At 42.7% G+C, this 18109-nt stretch overlaps 1 protein-coding gene across 3 annotated transcripts in view; it reads left to right on the top strand.

Annotated features, from left to right (window-relative positions):
* Positions 1-18109, top strand: part of nlgn2a (neuroligin 2a) — a 53889-nt gene that overhangs the window by 9663 nt on the left and 26117 nt on the right. Inside the window, exons 2-3 of one of the 3 annotated variants that reach the window (XM_037260248.1) lie at positions 9513-10163; positions 17868-17921. In XM_037260248.1, the coding sequence (XP_037116143.1) occupies positions 9701-10163; positions 17868-17921 (517 nt within the window). In that variant the 5' untranslated portion in view covers positions 9513-9700. The remainder of the gene's footprint in view (positions 1-9512; positions 10164-17867; positions 17922-18109) is intronic. The other 2 variants (XM_037260249.1, XM_037260250.1) reach the window with 2 other exon arrangements.

Below are 18109 nucleotides of genomic sequence, written 5' to 3' on the forward strand. Positions count from 1 at the left end.
TAAATACACACACACACACACACAATTGCAATTTGATGATTTTTGTCTGTCCCACGCTAATCTCGCAAGTTGCCTGTCGGCAGCCGCCGCTCCACCACGTGACCGCCCGCCACTACCTGCCCGGCTCGCTAAGTAAAAAAGCCGCGTGTGAAATGCGCCTCGAATGGTTGCGAGACGGTGAGCTCGTACGAGCAGGCCGCTGTTCAGGATCAAGGCAGATTGCCCGATCCAACTTTTGTTACACATCTTTTCATCACGTTCATCTCTCCATTTTTCCGATGAATCCGTTCCAGGGAGTCTAAAACCAAATAATACGAAAACCAAAACAGGGAAGCGTTCCGTTGATGTCGCCGGGCAGATGGAGACTGCTTGTTAATGAGAAAGTTTGTTTTTTCGTGTGTGTAAAAATCGTGACAAAAAACGAGTCGGAAAATCCAGAAACTGAAGTTCCGCTATATTTTTGATCTGGTATCTTTGCGTTTTGGATTGCATGTGAGACTCTCAAAAGACTGAAAGAGACAAAGTCATGCATACAAATTGCAAATGGAGGATCCTTTCAGACGTGCGTCCCTATTTTTATACACTGCCTGGATATAATAGAAGAGCACAGTAGATCCCCTCTTAGCCCAAGGGCACCATTCAAGGACATCTCCAACATGCACTTAAGCATGCTATGTGCTAGCAAGCGCTAGGACACACGTACATGCTTTCGGAAGCTGGCCCATTATCTGATGGAGAATCGCCCGATTCTTTTTTTACTATGACCGTTACAATTCCCGCCATTTTATCCCAACACGAGCACACCACACGCACGTCATTGCCGCTGCTCTGCATATTCATCAGCAGCGGGTCGTGTGCCAAAGCGATGGCAGCACTCCACGTCTCGCAGCAGGCTAATGCGGCCATTTAAATACTGCTTTGACCCCCCACCCCCACCCTCTCCCACGGCACCTCCCTCTGCTTTCTGTCTGCTCCAATTTACTATACACGGACATGTAATGTGCATTTAATGTCATTTGGAGGCAGACAGACCTAAACGGAGAGCAGCGCAAAGGCCAATCGGGAGTCGTTTCTCCCGCCAAAAGAGAAGGCCCCGCAAGGTCGCCGGCGGGGAGGGAGTTGACGTTGAGGACGAGAGGAAGGAGGAAGTGTCCGAGGAGGAGCGGAGGTGAGGTGAGGCGGCCTGTGGCGGCCCGTGGCGGCCTTGATGACTCAGCGGTGGAAGCCTGCATAATTGGAGGAGCGCTTTGGGCCGCCGCCACTCACATGAAATATTCAGTGAGGCATTTTGGGTCGACTTGGCGGGGACAGGCGAAAAGGCCAAGCGTGTTAAAATATATGAAACTCCACTTTGTAGTGACGATGTGTGTCTTTAATCGGATTGGCATGGATTAAAACAAGGATGGGCCACTTCAATGGTGGGGAGGGTGTTCATTTGTCATCAGTGCTACTCTTGGGGACACAAAGCACTGGAACGTCACGAGGTACGATGTTTGTCCTGCATAATCGTTCCCCCCAAATTTGACCCCTGCTCGTACAGCCCAATATAAGCAGCTAGTGTAAGCGCAACTATGCGGTCTGCCCTCTAGTGGTGATTAATGATATTACAATTTAAAATATCATTTAAAAATATGTTTTATTTATTTTATTTTTTGGATTTGAAAAAAAACTACACAAGATTTGACAAATTCATATGCCAAGCTAACAATCTGATATTGTTTATTGCCAGACAGATTCATTTTGTTGCTTGCATTTGTTTGAAAAAGAAAAAAAAAAATCGAAATTAAATTGTAATCACAGCATTGGAGGAAACAAAATATCAATTCTTTTTGGATGATTCATCATCAATTTTGGTTGGAAATGTAGACCAGTGCTTGTCGCTGCTTGTAACAAGCAGCAAGATCTTTTTATTGTCAATGCGTTATTCCAATAAATGGACAAAATCTTTAGGCATTTTGTAAAGGTTAGATCCTCTTCTATTTACTTCACCGACAGACTCTTTTGTGATACCGCCGGGCTCTTTTTGAAACATTTTGGAAGTCGACTTTACCTACGACGCCTCTTTATTTATAGAAGCGCGGCGGCGGCGGCCGTTGGTCGTTTGGGAGCCTCGCTGGCTCAGACGTGTCGGGGCTCTGCCGTGAATAGTAAAGACGGCGTATCGGAAGGAGAGGACAAATGCAACGCGTTTTGCTTCATCAATCCTCCCGGCCTGCCGCTGCAGGCTGATGCATGGCCGCTGCACGTTGATGGCTCCCTCGCCATTTATCTCAATCAACGCGCTTGTCTGTTAGCCATCCAGCTTAAGAAACCTCGGCGAGTCAGACAAACGAGGAAGACACAGCAGGTTTATTAGGACAATAAAACACGTTACAAGCGCCTTGTTTTACAAATGGTTCACGGTGGTGCTTTCAAAGTTGAGAGAGTGTAGCAGACAAACAAGTCCCGGTAAAGTGAGGAGAGGGGAAAAAAAAAAAACTTCAGAACATACATGAGAGCTGTTCACAATCTGGCCATATTTGAAGAGTTAAAAAGATGATGACATTCATAAAATGAGGCTGGCATCCTGGCTGTCAAATGAGACTAAAAAACAAATGAATAAATAAACAAATGAATAAATAAATAAGTAAATAAATAAATGAAAGAATAAATGAAAGCACAAATGAAAGAATGAATAAACAAATAATAAAAAAAAGATTAAATAAATAAAAATAGAATAGATCTTTATTGTCATTGTCACACATGTACAACGAAATTTAAAAAGTGCCAACCGATCAGTGCAAAAATAAAATAAAATAGAATATTTGTAGGAAAGATTTTCAGGCATTTGATCCCCCCAAAAAATCTGAAAAACTGAAATGGTGAAAAACAGTTCACCTCTATCATCGCAACATACTTTGCCCACATGTCATTTAATTGACAAACCGGCTTGACAGCCTTTTATTGCTCACTTCTTCATGCCCTGAAGTCAGTAATCTTGTACTTTCGTCTCTAAGGAGAGCGACGAGAGATTATAAAACGGTGTTGCACTGGTGGGCCGGTCAAATTCAGGCTCAATCTAATAAACACGCGTCGCTTCGCTATCAATGCTTTTCTTCTCCCCTCATGTTCTGCGCCGACCAGCTTAAGCTGCGAAAAATATTGGAAAGCGTCCCCAAATAGGAGGGAGACGAACATCTTGGTGTGGCGCGACGTTAGAAAGATGCCTTGTTCATTTGCTGCTTGGAGACGGAGCAAGACTGTGCGCAGGAGCGTGCGTCCGGAGCGATGGCCGTCATGTGTCCGCTGAACCGCGAAGCTGCGGAAATAGAAGAAGGAAGGAAGGGATGAAGCGCTGTGGGGGGTGGGCAGTGTTCAGGTGGTGCTTGCTGACAGATTAGCGGCGAATGATGAAAGTGCTCACACGAGATTTAACGCTACACTCCAAGGTGAGCGCTTGTAGGACAAAAAGAAGGACTGACAAGGATTTGGAGGGGGATGAGATGGCAAGATAGGAGCGTGAGACAAGATGACACGTACAAGAACCTCGCTAAGTCCCTCCATTTTGATGTTACTTGTCACTAGCTTGGAGTAAATGCATAGGCCTTTGATAAATCGTCTTCTTCTGGTAAAAGCTCACCGAACAACGCGTTCAATGACAGCGATTTGGTCGTTTTAGGTCAAGTGAGCTTTTTTTTTTTACATGCCGTCATGTTTATCACGATCGCACGTTTGCTACTGACTACAGTGACAAAGATTGTTGATAGCAAGTTTTGCCAGTTACCTTGAAAAAGTAACTCGATTACTCGACTTCAATAATAACGTACCTAAGGAGAGAGCTTCCCGAGAGTCTCATCAGCCCATTCGTAAAATAAAAACAAGTCGACGAGTATATTCGTCGTCGGGATATTACGTCATTTTTCTTGTCGCTGGCATAGAAAGAGTTAGAAATATGCCGACAAATGCTCTCCTAATAATTTCTCAAAATCAAAATGAAAAGCCAAGATTCGCTGCCCAATCTTTGTCTCAAAAACTGTGGTAATCTCTAAAAAAAAAAAAATTTGTCAATCGTGATATTGGTTTACAAGAGGCCTTCTTTTGCAGCTACCCATTGAAAAACACACCTGACAAATGTGCTCACCCTAAATCACAGGTGTCAAACTCAAGGCCCGGGGGCCAGATACGGCCCGCCACATCATTTTATGTGGCCCGCGAAGACAAATTGTGCATCAAATTCGTGTCATTACGAGAATTGCAAATTGTCTTCACTTTTAATGTCTTTTTTTTAAATATTTGACCAGTTTTTACTGGTCTGATTTGAAAACGAGTTATTTGTCAGTTTGTTTTGTAGCTTTTACTGTGTATATAATATGAGGTGCTCATACATTTATTTGGGTTATAATGGCCCTCCGAAAGAAGCTATGACTACAATGCGGCCGGCGAAAAAAAAAGAGTTTGACACCCCGGCCCTAAACTGTTGGATTCCAGTTGACGGCTTAGGACAAAACACTAAAGCTTCAATCGTTGCGTTAAATTAGCATTGGAAGCACACACAAGCACCTCGACAGAATTCAGGTGCGCCCTGCTGCGGGCTCTTCAAATGTAGGTCAGCCACACGCCAACACTGCGGGAAGCAAAAGCCAACTAAAATCCCCAAATATGACCGATAGTGAAATATAAAATCGTGAGAGTAAATCGGGTGGACGGCGGGCGCGTCGGGCCGCCAAGCAAGCCGATCCCGGTGTGTGCGCGTGTTCGGAGGTTATATAACTCATCACGCTGCAATGCTTGGCACGTTGCGTCTATTTATAGCAACAGTTTGAAGGAAGTGTGACACACAGACACACAAAAAAGCCTCAGCCAGGCTTTGTGGGCGGCGCGCAGTCAAATAGGAGCTTTGTATTCCTGTGTTGCGCTCGTGTACTCTCGGCGGATAGAATGTTAGGTACGCCTGCGCAGATCCTGTGCCACAAATTCTGCTTATGAAAATAATAATCACTTTTTTATGTATTTACATACAGTAGTGCCCAAGGATTCTTAATAAGGGAAATAAGTTGCTCATATGTATTCATTTAATAAGACTGCAAGGCTCAAGCTTTGCCTTATGGTCCGCTAGCTTATTGCTAACGCTGGTTAGTATATCACAGGTGTCAAACTCAAGGCCCGGGGGCCAGATACGGCCCGCCACATCATTTCATGTGGCCCGCGAAGACAAATTGTCCATCAAATTCGTGTGTCATTACTACTAGAATTGCAAAGTGTCTTCACTTTTGATATCTTTTTTTTTTTTTTTTTTAATATTTGACCAGTTTTTACTCATCTGATTTGAAAATGAGTTATTTGTGAGTTTGTTTTGTAGCTTTTACTGTATATAATATGAGGTGCTCAAACATTGATTTGGGTTGACAGTCATAATGGCCCTCCGGAAGAAGCTATGACTACAATGCGGCCCGTGAAAAAAAACGAGTTTGACACCCCTGGTTAATTAATAATCACTCTTTTTGTATTTACAGTGGTGCTATTCTAGGGCCCCAAGAATTCTTAATAAGACAAATAATTTGGTCATAAGTATTCATTTAATATCACTAAGAGGCTTAAGCTTAGCCTTTTGGTTCGCTAGCTCATTGCTAACGCTGATTAGCAGTCATGTCGTACTACAATAGATTGAACACAAATGATGTCGTAACATTGCTCACAATCGTATATTCTTGATCCTCTGCAAAGAACTCCTTTGAGAGCTGAGCTGGTTTTGTTCTGCACCTCCATCTTTTTTTGATGTCACAGCCTGCGTCTGTGTGTATTTGTGCATGGTTGTGTGCGAGTGTGACTTCCATTCTCCTTTGAAGCATGAGGAGACGATGCTCGCCGCCGCCCTCCCCATTCACACTTCGACTCCCATAAAGGAGTCAATTCGTCAGAGACGTCAGGGGTGCTAACAAACAGCCGACCTCTTGCGCAAAGAGAGATTTTACAGGCGTGTGTTTGTTGAACATGTGGAGGTGCTAAATTTAAATTCAGACCGGAAATCTTAATCCAGTGCATCGGGTGTTGGGGGGGGGGGGGTTGTCCTCTCTTCAGTCGACTGTATAATGGACCAGTTTATTTGACAGCTGGCCCCGTCGCAGTGGCCGCAGCTGTCGCCGTGGCAACTGGGTCAGCCAAGTTAATTGTTCTCCGCGATGGTCTATCTCACACGAGCACGGGCACAGAGTCATCCACGGTTAGCCCGCTAAGCAGAATTTTAACCTTTTAATCGGTGACCCAGCACCCAGCGCCGGAATGTCATGGGACTTCCTTTTTGATCCTTGCAGAACCAACACAACATGTTTGCGTATGCGCGTCCACGCTGAAGACTCGGTCTTAGAGAGGCGGTGGCTAATGTCAGGTGGCCTCCGTGCTAATTAAAGTCTGCTCGCGCATTAATTACGGGCCAACTGCAGTATCGGCGGGGCCTAATTGACGCATCGCCAACCTTTGCTCGGCAGCACTTCCTGTAAGTTGGCTGCTTGTCGGTAGAGTGACTATTTTTTTTTTTTAAATTGAAAAGTATAAATATGCCAGCTCCTTTTATATTTTGCAGTAAAGTATTGGTCAGATTGTTTGAGAAGCTTTACTGCTGTCATGGGACGTCACTTGAGTATCTTAATCTTCCCATTTGACGAACCTTACATTTTCATTAGTTAGTTTTTATTTTTGTTTTGACTTTTGTTTTCTAAATATTCAGTTTTCACTAGTTTTTAGAGCAAGTTTGTTAGTGTTTATTAGTTTGTTTGTTTTTTATTCGTTTCAGTGTTAGGTTTGTTCTTTGTTTTTTAATTAATTCATCTGTCCGTCTAAATCAAGGCTGTCAAACTTATTTTTGTTGCAGGCCACATTATAGTTACGGCTTCCCTACAGGGACTGTGAAACCAAATGAATGTTGAATCATTGCGTCATATTATCATATATTACCCAAAAATATGATAAATTACTAGCTTTGAAGTCAGATATCAAGGATAACAGTTTGTTCAAGTTTTTAAAAGATAAAACCTTATTACGCATGGAAAATATTTTGGTACAGATTTTAGCCGTGATCATTGAAGTTGACAGACATCATTTGCTTTCACGAGTCACATAAAATGATTTGGCGGGCCAGATCTGGCCCCCAGGCCTTGACTTTGACACTGGTGGTCTAAATGATACCAGAAACTAAAACAGAAATAAGAAAGCGTGTTGCGACGTTTGTGACGAAAAGGAGAAAAACAAGAATCCAAACAAGTAGAGAAAAAAAAAAAATACCCTGCTAATTTGGCAAAACAAACGAGCCCCCTCGCGAGTGTAAAACACATCATGCGAGCGATACGCAAACGAGGGCTTGATGTGCCTTTGAGCAAGCTCGCCAGATGCTGCTGAGTTTGGCGGCCGATTGGGGAGGCGGGGGGGGGCAGAGACTGGGCTAGACAGCAGGAGACTCGAAAATGCTGTGTGATTAACGTTGTGGAGTTTGCCAACTGGCGCGTTTCGCCTTGAGGTGTGGATGGTGCAGTAATTGGAAAGAAGAGGCAACACCCTTTTAACCCCAAAATGAAATACGAGGAGGCTCTTATGTAAAATATGTCAAATAAATAATGTAAAATATGATACACAAGTGGTACAGAAAATGGATGGATGAATAAAAAGCTGATGTGGCAGTTTTGGAATCAGTCATTATTTCATGCTTCATTCAATTTGTTGCACTACTACTTCTGTTGTGCCTGCTTTGACCACAAGGGGCACTATAATTATGTCATACAGAGGAGTCACGACTATGCTATGTCGTTTTTTTTTTGTTTTGTTTTTTTGTTAAGGATGAGGACATGTAAATATCCGTTGCTTATATTACTTTATATATTTTATATTATAACACTGCTAATTGTTAGCATTTCAATGATCTTTTATCTTCTTTGGTAAAAGGTAAGAAAGTACAAATAAGGCATGATCAATGTTTTTTTTTAGCCCAGTGTGTATCTGATATTTGGCAGAATAAAACTCAGATCACCGATTAATCGAACGATTAAGTTCAAACATACACACCGAACTTTCTTTTTGTCCCTTAATGCTTAAAACGACAACAAAGATGTGAGTTTATATCCTTTATATCCCAATAAAGTAATTTCCCTTAAAATTGCATGAAATTAATTTGCGCAATATTTGTGCCTAATTCTCTTTCCGAATCTTTCCTCTCGTGTTTTGACGATAAAAGCTGGGATCTGGGATGCGCCAGCTTCGCCCCCGCCTCATCAATCACTTATGCTTGCCCGCTGCGAGTACACAAGCTGGATCAATTCTGCCTGCTAAATTAAGCCAATTTACATCGAAACCCTCAGATGCACCCTGCAAGTCTGGAGTTTGACTCACAGTGTATTACGAAATATAGCACTCACTTATTTTTGCCGTGGGGGGGGTATTTTTTTTATCTTTTTTTTTTCCCACTCTGAGGGAATGCAGAGAGAAACAAAAGCAGGTGCTGCAGATGCACCGTGTACCAAAAGAACATGACAAGTTCAAGCCTCAATTTTTTGTGGTTTTACAGGCTAGATTACACCTTGAATGAGGAGAAATTAAAAATTGCTTAAATGAGCCATCCAAGTAGATGAGAGGTTTTGATTTATCTACCGTCCAGCCACGGAACTACGGACGTGGGAGAACTGAAACTAGGTATCGGCCTTAATTTTAGGTATCGTACTCAAGGAGGATGCCAGCCACTGATACTTGAGGCAAAATAAAAAAATTGACATTCAGTAAGTCCTCCCTGACAGTAGTTGGCGCTATCCTGTGGCATTTTGATGCATCGGCACATTATTATTTGTGGCTGAAAGAAATTTTTTGTGGTAAATTAACTTTTATAACGTCAAAGTATTAGTGAGTAGAGTGACATCGCAACTTTTAACTTGCAAGATATTCCACTGGCAAAGCAAACGGAAGACAACGGCCTTCAGTTGCTCCGGTGCAATTAAGCACTTCTAAATGAAGCAATTAAAAGCCAGATCAGAAAGCACAAAGCGAGCGTCGCCATCGGAAAAGAGCTCTAAAAATTGCTGTGAATGGCTGTTCCCGCGCCGTTACGTAAGCGGCCAACAATGTTCTGATGACACTGTAATCTCCCGCGTGCATTTGTGACGGGCCGTGTCACATGAGGATTTGCACTCAAGATTACATGAACGGCTCCGAGGCGCTTGTGCATGCACAAAAAAAAAAAGAATAACATTGACATCACCTCGAAGGGTTAACAACATACAGTCCAGTCCTTGTGTAGGTTACAGCAGGACAAGTTCAAATAAGTCCAAATGAGAGCGGTGGTGCATAAAGTGAACTCACTCTGCGGGAGGTTTCCTAAGTCACATGACACCGGACCAATGGACGGATTTATTTTCAGCACAGTTCTGTGCGCCGAAAGCATTTTCCTTAAATGAACCCAGTTAAGTACATCTGTCGCGCGTCTCCTTGTCAGGGAAGACTTTTCAGAACTCACCTAATCGCTGTTTTGTATTCATGTGCTGTTGTATCTCCACCAGGACAGGACACAGAGGGATGGAACGTAACAGAACCACGGCTCGGGAAGCGACTGGGACGGCTTTGGATCGTATTCAGCACTGACCCTCCGAAATCCTGCCGCACCCCCTTCCACATGACCTTCACGGGGCGGCGCTTGTTGAGTCTGTCACCCTTGGACTTCTACGTTTTGATTATTCACTAAGCAGCCATGCTTTTATTTCTACTTGCAAGTGAAGGAAAAAGACAAAAGTCCCTAATGGCAGACTGGTGCATGCACTTGGGCCTCACCCTCCTCTTAAATGCGGCCTGCGGTCAAAAGGTGGAGCCCCCCAAGCATCCCGTAGTCACCACAAACTACGGCAAGCTCCGAGGGATCAAGAAAGACCTCAACAACGAGATCCTGGGCCCGGTGGAGCAGTACCTGGGCGTGCCCTACGCCACCGCGCCCATCGGGGACCGGCGTTTTCAGCCGCCCGAAGCCCCGGGCTCGTGGCAGGAGATCCGCAACGCCACTCAGTTTGCCCCCGTGTGCCCCCAAAATGTTCACGGGGTGCTGCCCGAGATCATGCTACCTGTTTGGTTCACGGACAACCTGGACGTAGCGGCCGGGTACATCCAGAACCAGAGCGAGGACTGCCTCTATCTCAACGTCTACGTGCCCACTGAGGATGGTGAGTGCTGGGCTGCTGGGTGGGAGGGACGAGGGGTAAAGTGGGCGGGGACTGACTCTGTGCTAGGCCCTCCCTCCCCGGCAGTCGGTCCAATCATCATTCGTTCACTCACAGCACTTGAATGTGGTTGAAGTAACTGCAAAGCTGTGATTGGCCAATCGGTCTTAAAGGGGAGGGGCTTAGCAAAAAGTCATAAATGAATGACGTTTCTTATTTCTCTTGTTTTTTTTTCGGATCACGTGTGCTTCTTACAAGACCAGTGGTACCTCGACGTACATGTTTTTGAACATCTACACAACCAGATCGGAATGATCACTCTCTTCTTTGGAGCGTTGACCCAAATCCAAATCAAAGTTTCATATTTGACTTCTTTTCCAAAATGAAAAGATGTCGTATCTGATTGTTGGCATGACGGCAGCCCAAGATGATGGTTTTCTGGAGTTCTGGTAACGTGTTGGTGGGGGTCATCCCGCCTTGACCACATTTTTTTTTTTCCACAGTTTTTTTCTTCGTCTTTTTGGGAGCCGAAGTGTCTTAATAGCATTCCAATTCATTTTAATTGGGAAAATTGATTCAATTGAATTAAGAGCTTAGTTATGGGACAAATTAAACTTGTAAGTCAAGGTACCGCTGTATGTGGACAGAAATATTGGGTCATACCTCTAACAATCAATTATTAGATGGAATAGACACCCCTTAACTTGCTGTCGAATATTCTTTATTTGTCTTTCAATTTTTTTATCGAACATTTTGAGGAGTTCATTTTCTGTCCTGTCAGTCCCTAAATGCACAAACTGGGTCACCACAATAGTTTACTGTCACTGGTATGACTTAAAACGTGGTCATGAAAGGTCAAGCTGCCTCCACTTTTCAATGTTCACCAACATTGTGGATTTTTTTTTTTTTAATCTACGTACCACAAGTGTGCGAAAAACATTTCCATCTCGTCCGATCGGAAGAGTCCGCATCTTTCGATTTGACTTCTTTCTTTTGAGTGCCAGCCTGCACTTTTTTCCTTCTCAGAAAAGTCTTTCCCGTGGTCTTTTTTCATATTTGATTCTAAATCATATTTATTATTTAGCCTTTCCTTTCTTCATTTGTATTCACGCTGGGTTTGAACGTGACGGGAGATTGCCAATCTTGCTTCAGACATGGAGTCCGGATCGTATTAGGACCTTGTGTAGGTTCTGAAAAGCGGAGTCAGTGGCTTTCCTCATAAATCATAGCAAGGGCTGTTCATCTGGCTCCTGCAGAGTCACGATGGATCGATGGGAGGGAGGGGGGGGGGGGGTCTGCATGAGGGCGGGGGTCGTTCCCAGCTAGCCCCGAGCATGAAGACAAAATGTGAGCTTCACTCCGCATCCCACTTCCATTAGCACACACGACTTGCACTGGAGAGGGCTCGGAAGTGTGAATGACCCACTTTGGAATGTAAATAACAACAAAAGCTGACCGCTGCGTTGACGAGTTAAGGTGCCCAGGATTCGAATTTAATTTGTAAATCTATCAGGATTGTGAGGAAATGTGAGGAATGGCAAATATCATATAAAAACGTTCAATGTGCTGAGTCAGCATTTCTGATTTTCTACGACCCTTGATCTGTTTTGTTTTTGTTGTTTGGTGCTTATTTTGTCCCATAAGATGGTAAATGATCAACCTGTGCTATTGGAAATGACCGGCGGTGAACGAGTTAATTAGTTCTCCTTGATTGAGCGTGGAGGGCAGTTCTGCCAGGCGATGCTCCAGAATGTCAACTTGTCATCCCGGCCTCGTTAGCGCCGGGCTTCCTGGGCGTGGTTGCCGCCTGTGCGCTCGTAATTATTCCATCCGCAGCGCCATCCATCTCCGTGCGTCAACCCACATCACACGCCTCTTGCAATGTTTCAATTTCCTTTCTAGATCCCTCGGGAGCAGCTCGATGCTAACGCGGTAACGGAGGCCCACGGCCGCGCCGATGCTTGCTACGACGTTGGCGCGGAGATGTGTCGATAAGCGAGAAGTAGAGAAGGAAAAGAATACAAATAAGTGAATAATGGAAGAAGGAGGCGGTCAGATTACTACTTAAAATATGATCTATGCCTGCCGATTCAAACAAAAAAAAAAATCTCTTCTTCTCTTGCCAGTCTTGGTCGAGAAGAAAAATGCACAAAATGGATTTCTGCATTTGTGTGTGAAAGCCCGTCAAGAAGCAAATGAACAACATTTCGCCCGTTGACATATTGATTAATTCCAGAACTAAATCCACTAACCATTTCCACGTCCTGGGAACTTTGTTGCTGAAACTCCATTTAGTTGTGGGAGAGCTTCTCCTGTCCTGTGTGTCTTCCTGCATTATGCCAGACACGACTTCCTGATCCTCCCCTCATCCATTTAACTCGGAATTCTTCTTGGAGATGGAAACCAATCAAGCTTGGAGAGAGACTTCTCTTTACAAGTGGACTTTATTTGAACATTAGTGAACAGCTTGAGTGTGTCTGTTTCTTTTATGTTTTGTCGTGGATCACGGTCTGGCTTAGTGGACCCCAAAGTTGAAAGGAAGAAACTCTTGCTTGTTGAAGACTAAAAGGGTTTGTCGCGGTAGTTCTGACTATCATTTGTGAAAGAATGATTTCTTAAGATGGAACCCAAAGGCAAAAAATGAAAACAGAAGGGGCCCCGAAATTGAACCCTGTGGAACGCCATACGGCAGTAGGGCAGATTGCTGTCAGGCATCAAAATTTGGTCTTTCCACCTCGCGCCAAATGAACTTTCGCAACATTAGCACAGTTGCCAAGATTTTTAACAAGTTACGTCCTGGGGGTGGAGCTTATGGTACGCGGCCGTTTGTGAGCTTTGTCCTGCGCGTGCTCCCTTTCGCAAGTCGACTCGCAGCTTCCCGCTCGCCGACGGGTGAGCGGTGGAGAAAGTAATATGACTTCCTTGCTCATCTCAATGATCCATTTAGGCACTGCGGAGTGAATTGACTTTTCAGCGGCACTTAAATAATCACACTATCTGATTTAAGTGCGGGGTGGGAGAAGTACCTCTGATTGTGTTCTATTAAAGATCTCTGGAGTGTTAGCAGCACCGTGTCGCACGCTCCATTTATCCCAATGACCGAATGTATCTCCTTAATACTCCATTTCAGGCACGGATTTGTGAGAATAATAATGCCCGAGTTTGATTCAGTCTGTCAGAGAGCTACTGCTTTCAAAATGTGTTTATTATTATAGGTGTCGTTCGCAATAGTGTCAAACCCTTTGAATCAACGCCAGCATTATTATCTTTGTCACACAGGTCTTGCGTTCCATCTTATTAAGATGGTGCAGGTGTTGTCCCCAGCTGCCTGGTCAGCGCTTTTCAAGCAAGTGCAATCGGCCATCTTGCTGTGGACTGTTGATTCAGCATGAACGTACAAATGAATCAAATTGGACAAAAATAAAAGTTTATTGTGACGCTTTCAAGCCCTCACGCAACCTTGAGTGGAAAACATTCCCCAAAATAGTTATATATAATTTTTTTATTTTATATCTATAAATATATAATTGGAATATTTATTCCATATCCTTGAAATTCAGTTGTTGCAACGGTGACCATATAGTTACAGCCCATTGAGCTACCGTATATTATTATGGGATGCTTTGCTATACATACAGCACTCGTCTTCCACACTCAAAGGGCCTTTTCTTCTTCCTTTCGGATCTTTCTGGAAGTGAGCATGATGGTGGCAGTGAATGCAAATCGCCCCCTCCCCCCACTACCCCACCCTGAGCTCCTTACCTCACACACATAAATAGCCTGCACCTCCCACAGTGCTCAATGCAGGGGAGCCTTTGAATCATTTCAGCACCACGGACAGCGCATACCCAGATACGTAGATATCGGCGGGAGGGAACCTCAAACTGTCAAATGACAACTTTACAGGAATAAAAAAAAACAAAAAACAGCTTGTTTTGAGTTCCCAGGGCACATTTTGTTCAATTTGTATTATAGCTACTTTATATTGCGATTCAGCACCATGGATAACGCATACCCAGATTCATAGATATCGGCGGGCGGAAACCTCAAACTGTCAAATGACAACTTTACAGGAAGTCAAAAAAATAAAACACCAGCTTGTTTTGAGGTCCCAGGCAACATTTTGAATCAACATTATACTACCTAAAGAAACGAAGATGCTTATAAAATGACGATAAAAACAAGACAACCACAACAAACGACGGCCATGCAAGAAATAAAACAATAAGATGGAAGTAGTTTTGCAATACGGCGACAAGTCTCAAACATCAATTGCGCTCAAGAGCAGTTTCTTTTGTTTTCAAACTATTTTCACCGCTTTACATGGGCTACAAGCTTTCCCACCAGAAGCAGACGACAAGAAATCACCGCAAAGTGAATGTGAGCTGTTTTTCATTAAGAAGCCGTAAGTGTAGCCTGTTCTCGTGGGAATGGACAGACCAAATAAATTTGTCCGGCGATTGGATTATTTTGGTCCACTTTATGAGAAATGTCTATGTGCAACTCGTGTTATTGCTTTTAGTACGCCTCCTCCAAGGTCCAAACGCTCCAAATTTGGTTCAACCCCACAGAGAAATAAAGGAGTATAAATGCTAATTTATTAAAGTGTACCTTGTTTAGCAAGAAAAACGGTATCTTTTTTGGTTGCACTTGTTAGAATAAGCTCATAAGAGCTCTATGAACTTTTTTTCGAGAGATCCCTGGGGCGGCCATGTTGCTTGAAAGAAGGTTAGCCGTGACGTAGCGGCGTTGAGTCATTCTTGCAATTTTACAGAGTCAATACTGATGGAAGGTAAATACATAATCTGACGTCGCAATGTCGAATGAGGAAGGAGGGTTAGGCTAATATGTGTGTATTTCACCTCCACTGATTAAAAATGTCAATATAACAATTAGCGCTGCATAATATAAAAAAAATATGAATACCCCGATATTGGCCTATTCAATATGTATACATTGAGCTTGCTTATTTTGCTGGCTAAAAAAAAAAAAGTCAATCATTATAAATTATTATAATTATTATTTAATTATTTAATAAATTATTTTGTTTAATTCAATATAATTTTTCATTATGTAATACAAATGTCGATTCTTTAGGTACGTGTTGAATATTGCAAAAATATCGCTATATTGAATAATATATTATGTAATATTTTCCAATATTATGTGGAGAGGTGAAATGAATGGAAAAATGGCGTCATTGTGTGTTGGCGATGGCAATGGATCTTATTTGCAGTCAGTTTTGGTGTGGGCGAAAGCATGAATAGCGAATGGTGTGTTTGTGCGCGCCGGTTTCCACGCTTGGAAAATGGCTTTAACCTTCACGCCGACTTGATAATTACCACTCTGTAAATGTCATTCCGTCAGCCTCCCTGTCACTCGCCGCGTCTTCCTTGTTTGCTTTTCGCTCACACCCGGTTTCACACGACATGGCCGCCAATATCATGTTTACGTTTTGGCTTTTTTTTTTTTTTCGCCCTCCTCGTTTTCAGTCCAGGATTTAGACTTCCCGTCTCCTTTCTGCCCTTGAGCAGATAGTCATCAATGGCGGTGGTGTCATCTGCTTCATTTAAAGGCTGAATACCTGCACGGCTTAACGTTTTTTTTTTTTTTTTCCTAAATGGATTTGACCCAAATTTTTATGGACTGATCTTTAGGCTTATGTCGTGAAATTGGTCTTGGCGGGTTTTCATAATCCTCCAGATAGACAGACATCATTCCATTCAATCCATTGTGTAGGAAAAGAAAAATCTCTTTACAAAACAGATTTGCTTCCCAATTAAAAAGTGTGTCTAAATTTTTATTACTGTGTGAGCGCTAAACAGGAAGTTTCCAAGAAACGTCGATTATAACATTTGCGTGCTGGGATTTAAAGGCAGATGTATGCGTTGATGGAGAGCGCCGTCAAACATTCTCATCAGCTTCTTTAAACGGCATCGTCGTCTTCCTATTTTCTTCTTTCCGTTCTTGATTCCCACCGCTCCTCGTCTCAGCCACTCGTTGCAATGTCAATCAAACTCCATCGAGTGCTCGTCTTGTCGACGTGTCGCCAAGCCGGTGAATGTTGCTTGATTAAACGACTCCTTGTGCTACATCACTCACCTCTTGCAAAAAAAACGCGAGACAAAACAAATAGCTAGACAGAGCTTACAAATGTTTTTACATTGTAATTGTCATGTATACATAAATGACATCATGTATATCATATATATATATATATATATATATACACACACACACATACTATATATTCAGTGTATATATGGCATATTCATATATGTAAATATAGGGATATACTGTATATATGTATATAAATGTATACACATGTATATATATATATGTATATGTATCAATGTATTTATATGTGTATATTTACATATGTATATAAATGGATATACACACACACGCACATGCACATTTACAATATACATGTGTATATATTTATATACGTATATGTGTATGTATATATGTATGTATGATGTGTGTATATAATATATATATATACACACACACGCGCACACACACATACATACATACACACGCATATCTACAATAACGTGGAGCGAGAGAGAGAGAGCGAGAGAGAGAGAGAGAGAGAGAGAGCGCGAGAGAGAGCGAGAGAGAGAGAGAGAGAGAGAGAGAGAGAGAGAGAGAGAGAGAGAGAGAGAGAGAGAGAGAGAGAGACATACACACACATACATACACACATATACACGAATAGATACACATTGATACACATAGATACACATGCACACAAAATCACTTACACATACACGAATAGATACACGAATAGATACACATAGATACACATGCACACAAAATCACTTACTCATTTGTTGTCATTTTCTCTTAAGGTAACATTCGAAGTTTACGTCCAATTACCAATTGATTTTCTTGGTAGTTTCCTTCCTAAAAGCAGCCAGTGGGCAGACAGGGGTCATATGAACAATTTTTTTTTCACCTGCGCCCCTTAATCAGTCGCTCTTGTTGTGTTATGTAATTATTGACCGACTGTGTGAATAATGACAGCGTGTCCCGGCGGACGTGGCATTTGTTTTTTTTCCCGAACACGACAGGGATATCGTTTAATCGCTGTGCAGCGGTGTAATTGAAGGTTTTTGGTTTTGCGGTTGACCGCGTGGCGCTATGGCGTACTAATTGACGATTGTTTTGCTCTTTGTGGATGTGATTTCACCGCTTAAATAGCAGCTGTGCGGTTGAAATTGTTGCGGATCAAATCAGCTAATTTTCTGCTACACAGCTTTTCTTTTTTTTTTTTGGGAGAGAGGGGAATTTTTTTTTGTTTGTTTAATTGGGAGGTAGAAAGCCTTAAAAACTGTGATCATCTCAGATGGTAGACACGCCCATCCTGATGCAGCTGCACCAATCGGGGATCGGGCTGGAGCACATTTCTCCCGCAGGAGGAGAGAAGCAAAAGAGATGACGACATCATCAACTTTCTTGATCTTGTGTCTTTTCTTGTGATGAATGTGTCTGTGATGCATTTTGTTTTTGTCCTCTTTTGAAACAACAAAACACAACAACAACAACAACCAAACACAAACTGCTTTGTCTTTTTTGCTCTTGCTTCTTCTCTTATTTTTTGGTATTCTTTTTTTGTCTTTTTTTTTAAAAACGTTTTTTGCCAGTAATCTTTTTTGAATTTTCTCTTTTCTCTTTTTCCCCCCCTTTTTTTCTGAACCCTAGGTCCGCTCACAAAAAAACACGATGAATCTGCAGCCAACAAGCCTCGAGACGAAGGTATTTTTGATGCATGTTTTGCCTTTTTTCTTGTTTCCAGTCTTTTTTGGGGGTGTGGATGGAAAACACACACACGTGCACACACACACACACACACGCATAAATATGCTGACATGAATCAAAAGCCATCGCTAGGACGAACTCCATCTGGGAGTCATTGTGTGTGTTTTCCATCCTCATCACCTTTT

The sequence above is a fragment of the Syngnathus acus genome, chromosome 10 (genome assembly GCF_901709675.1).
Source record: "Syngnathus acus chromosome 10, fSynAcu1.2, whole genome shotgun sequence".
In the NCBI taxonomy this organism is placed as follows: Eukaryota; Metazoa; Chordata; class Actinopteri; order Syngnathiformes; family Syngnathidae; genus Syngnathus; species Syngnathus acus.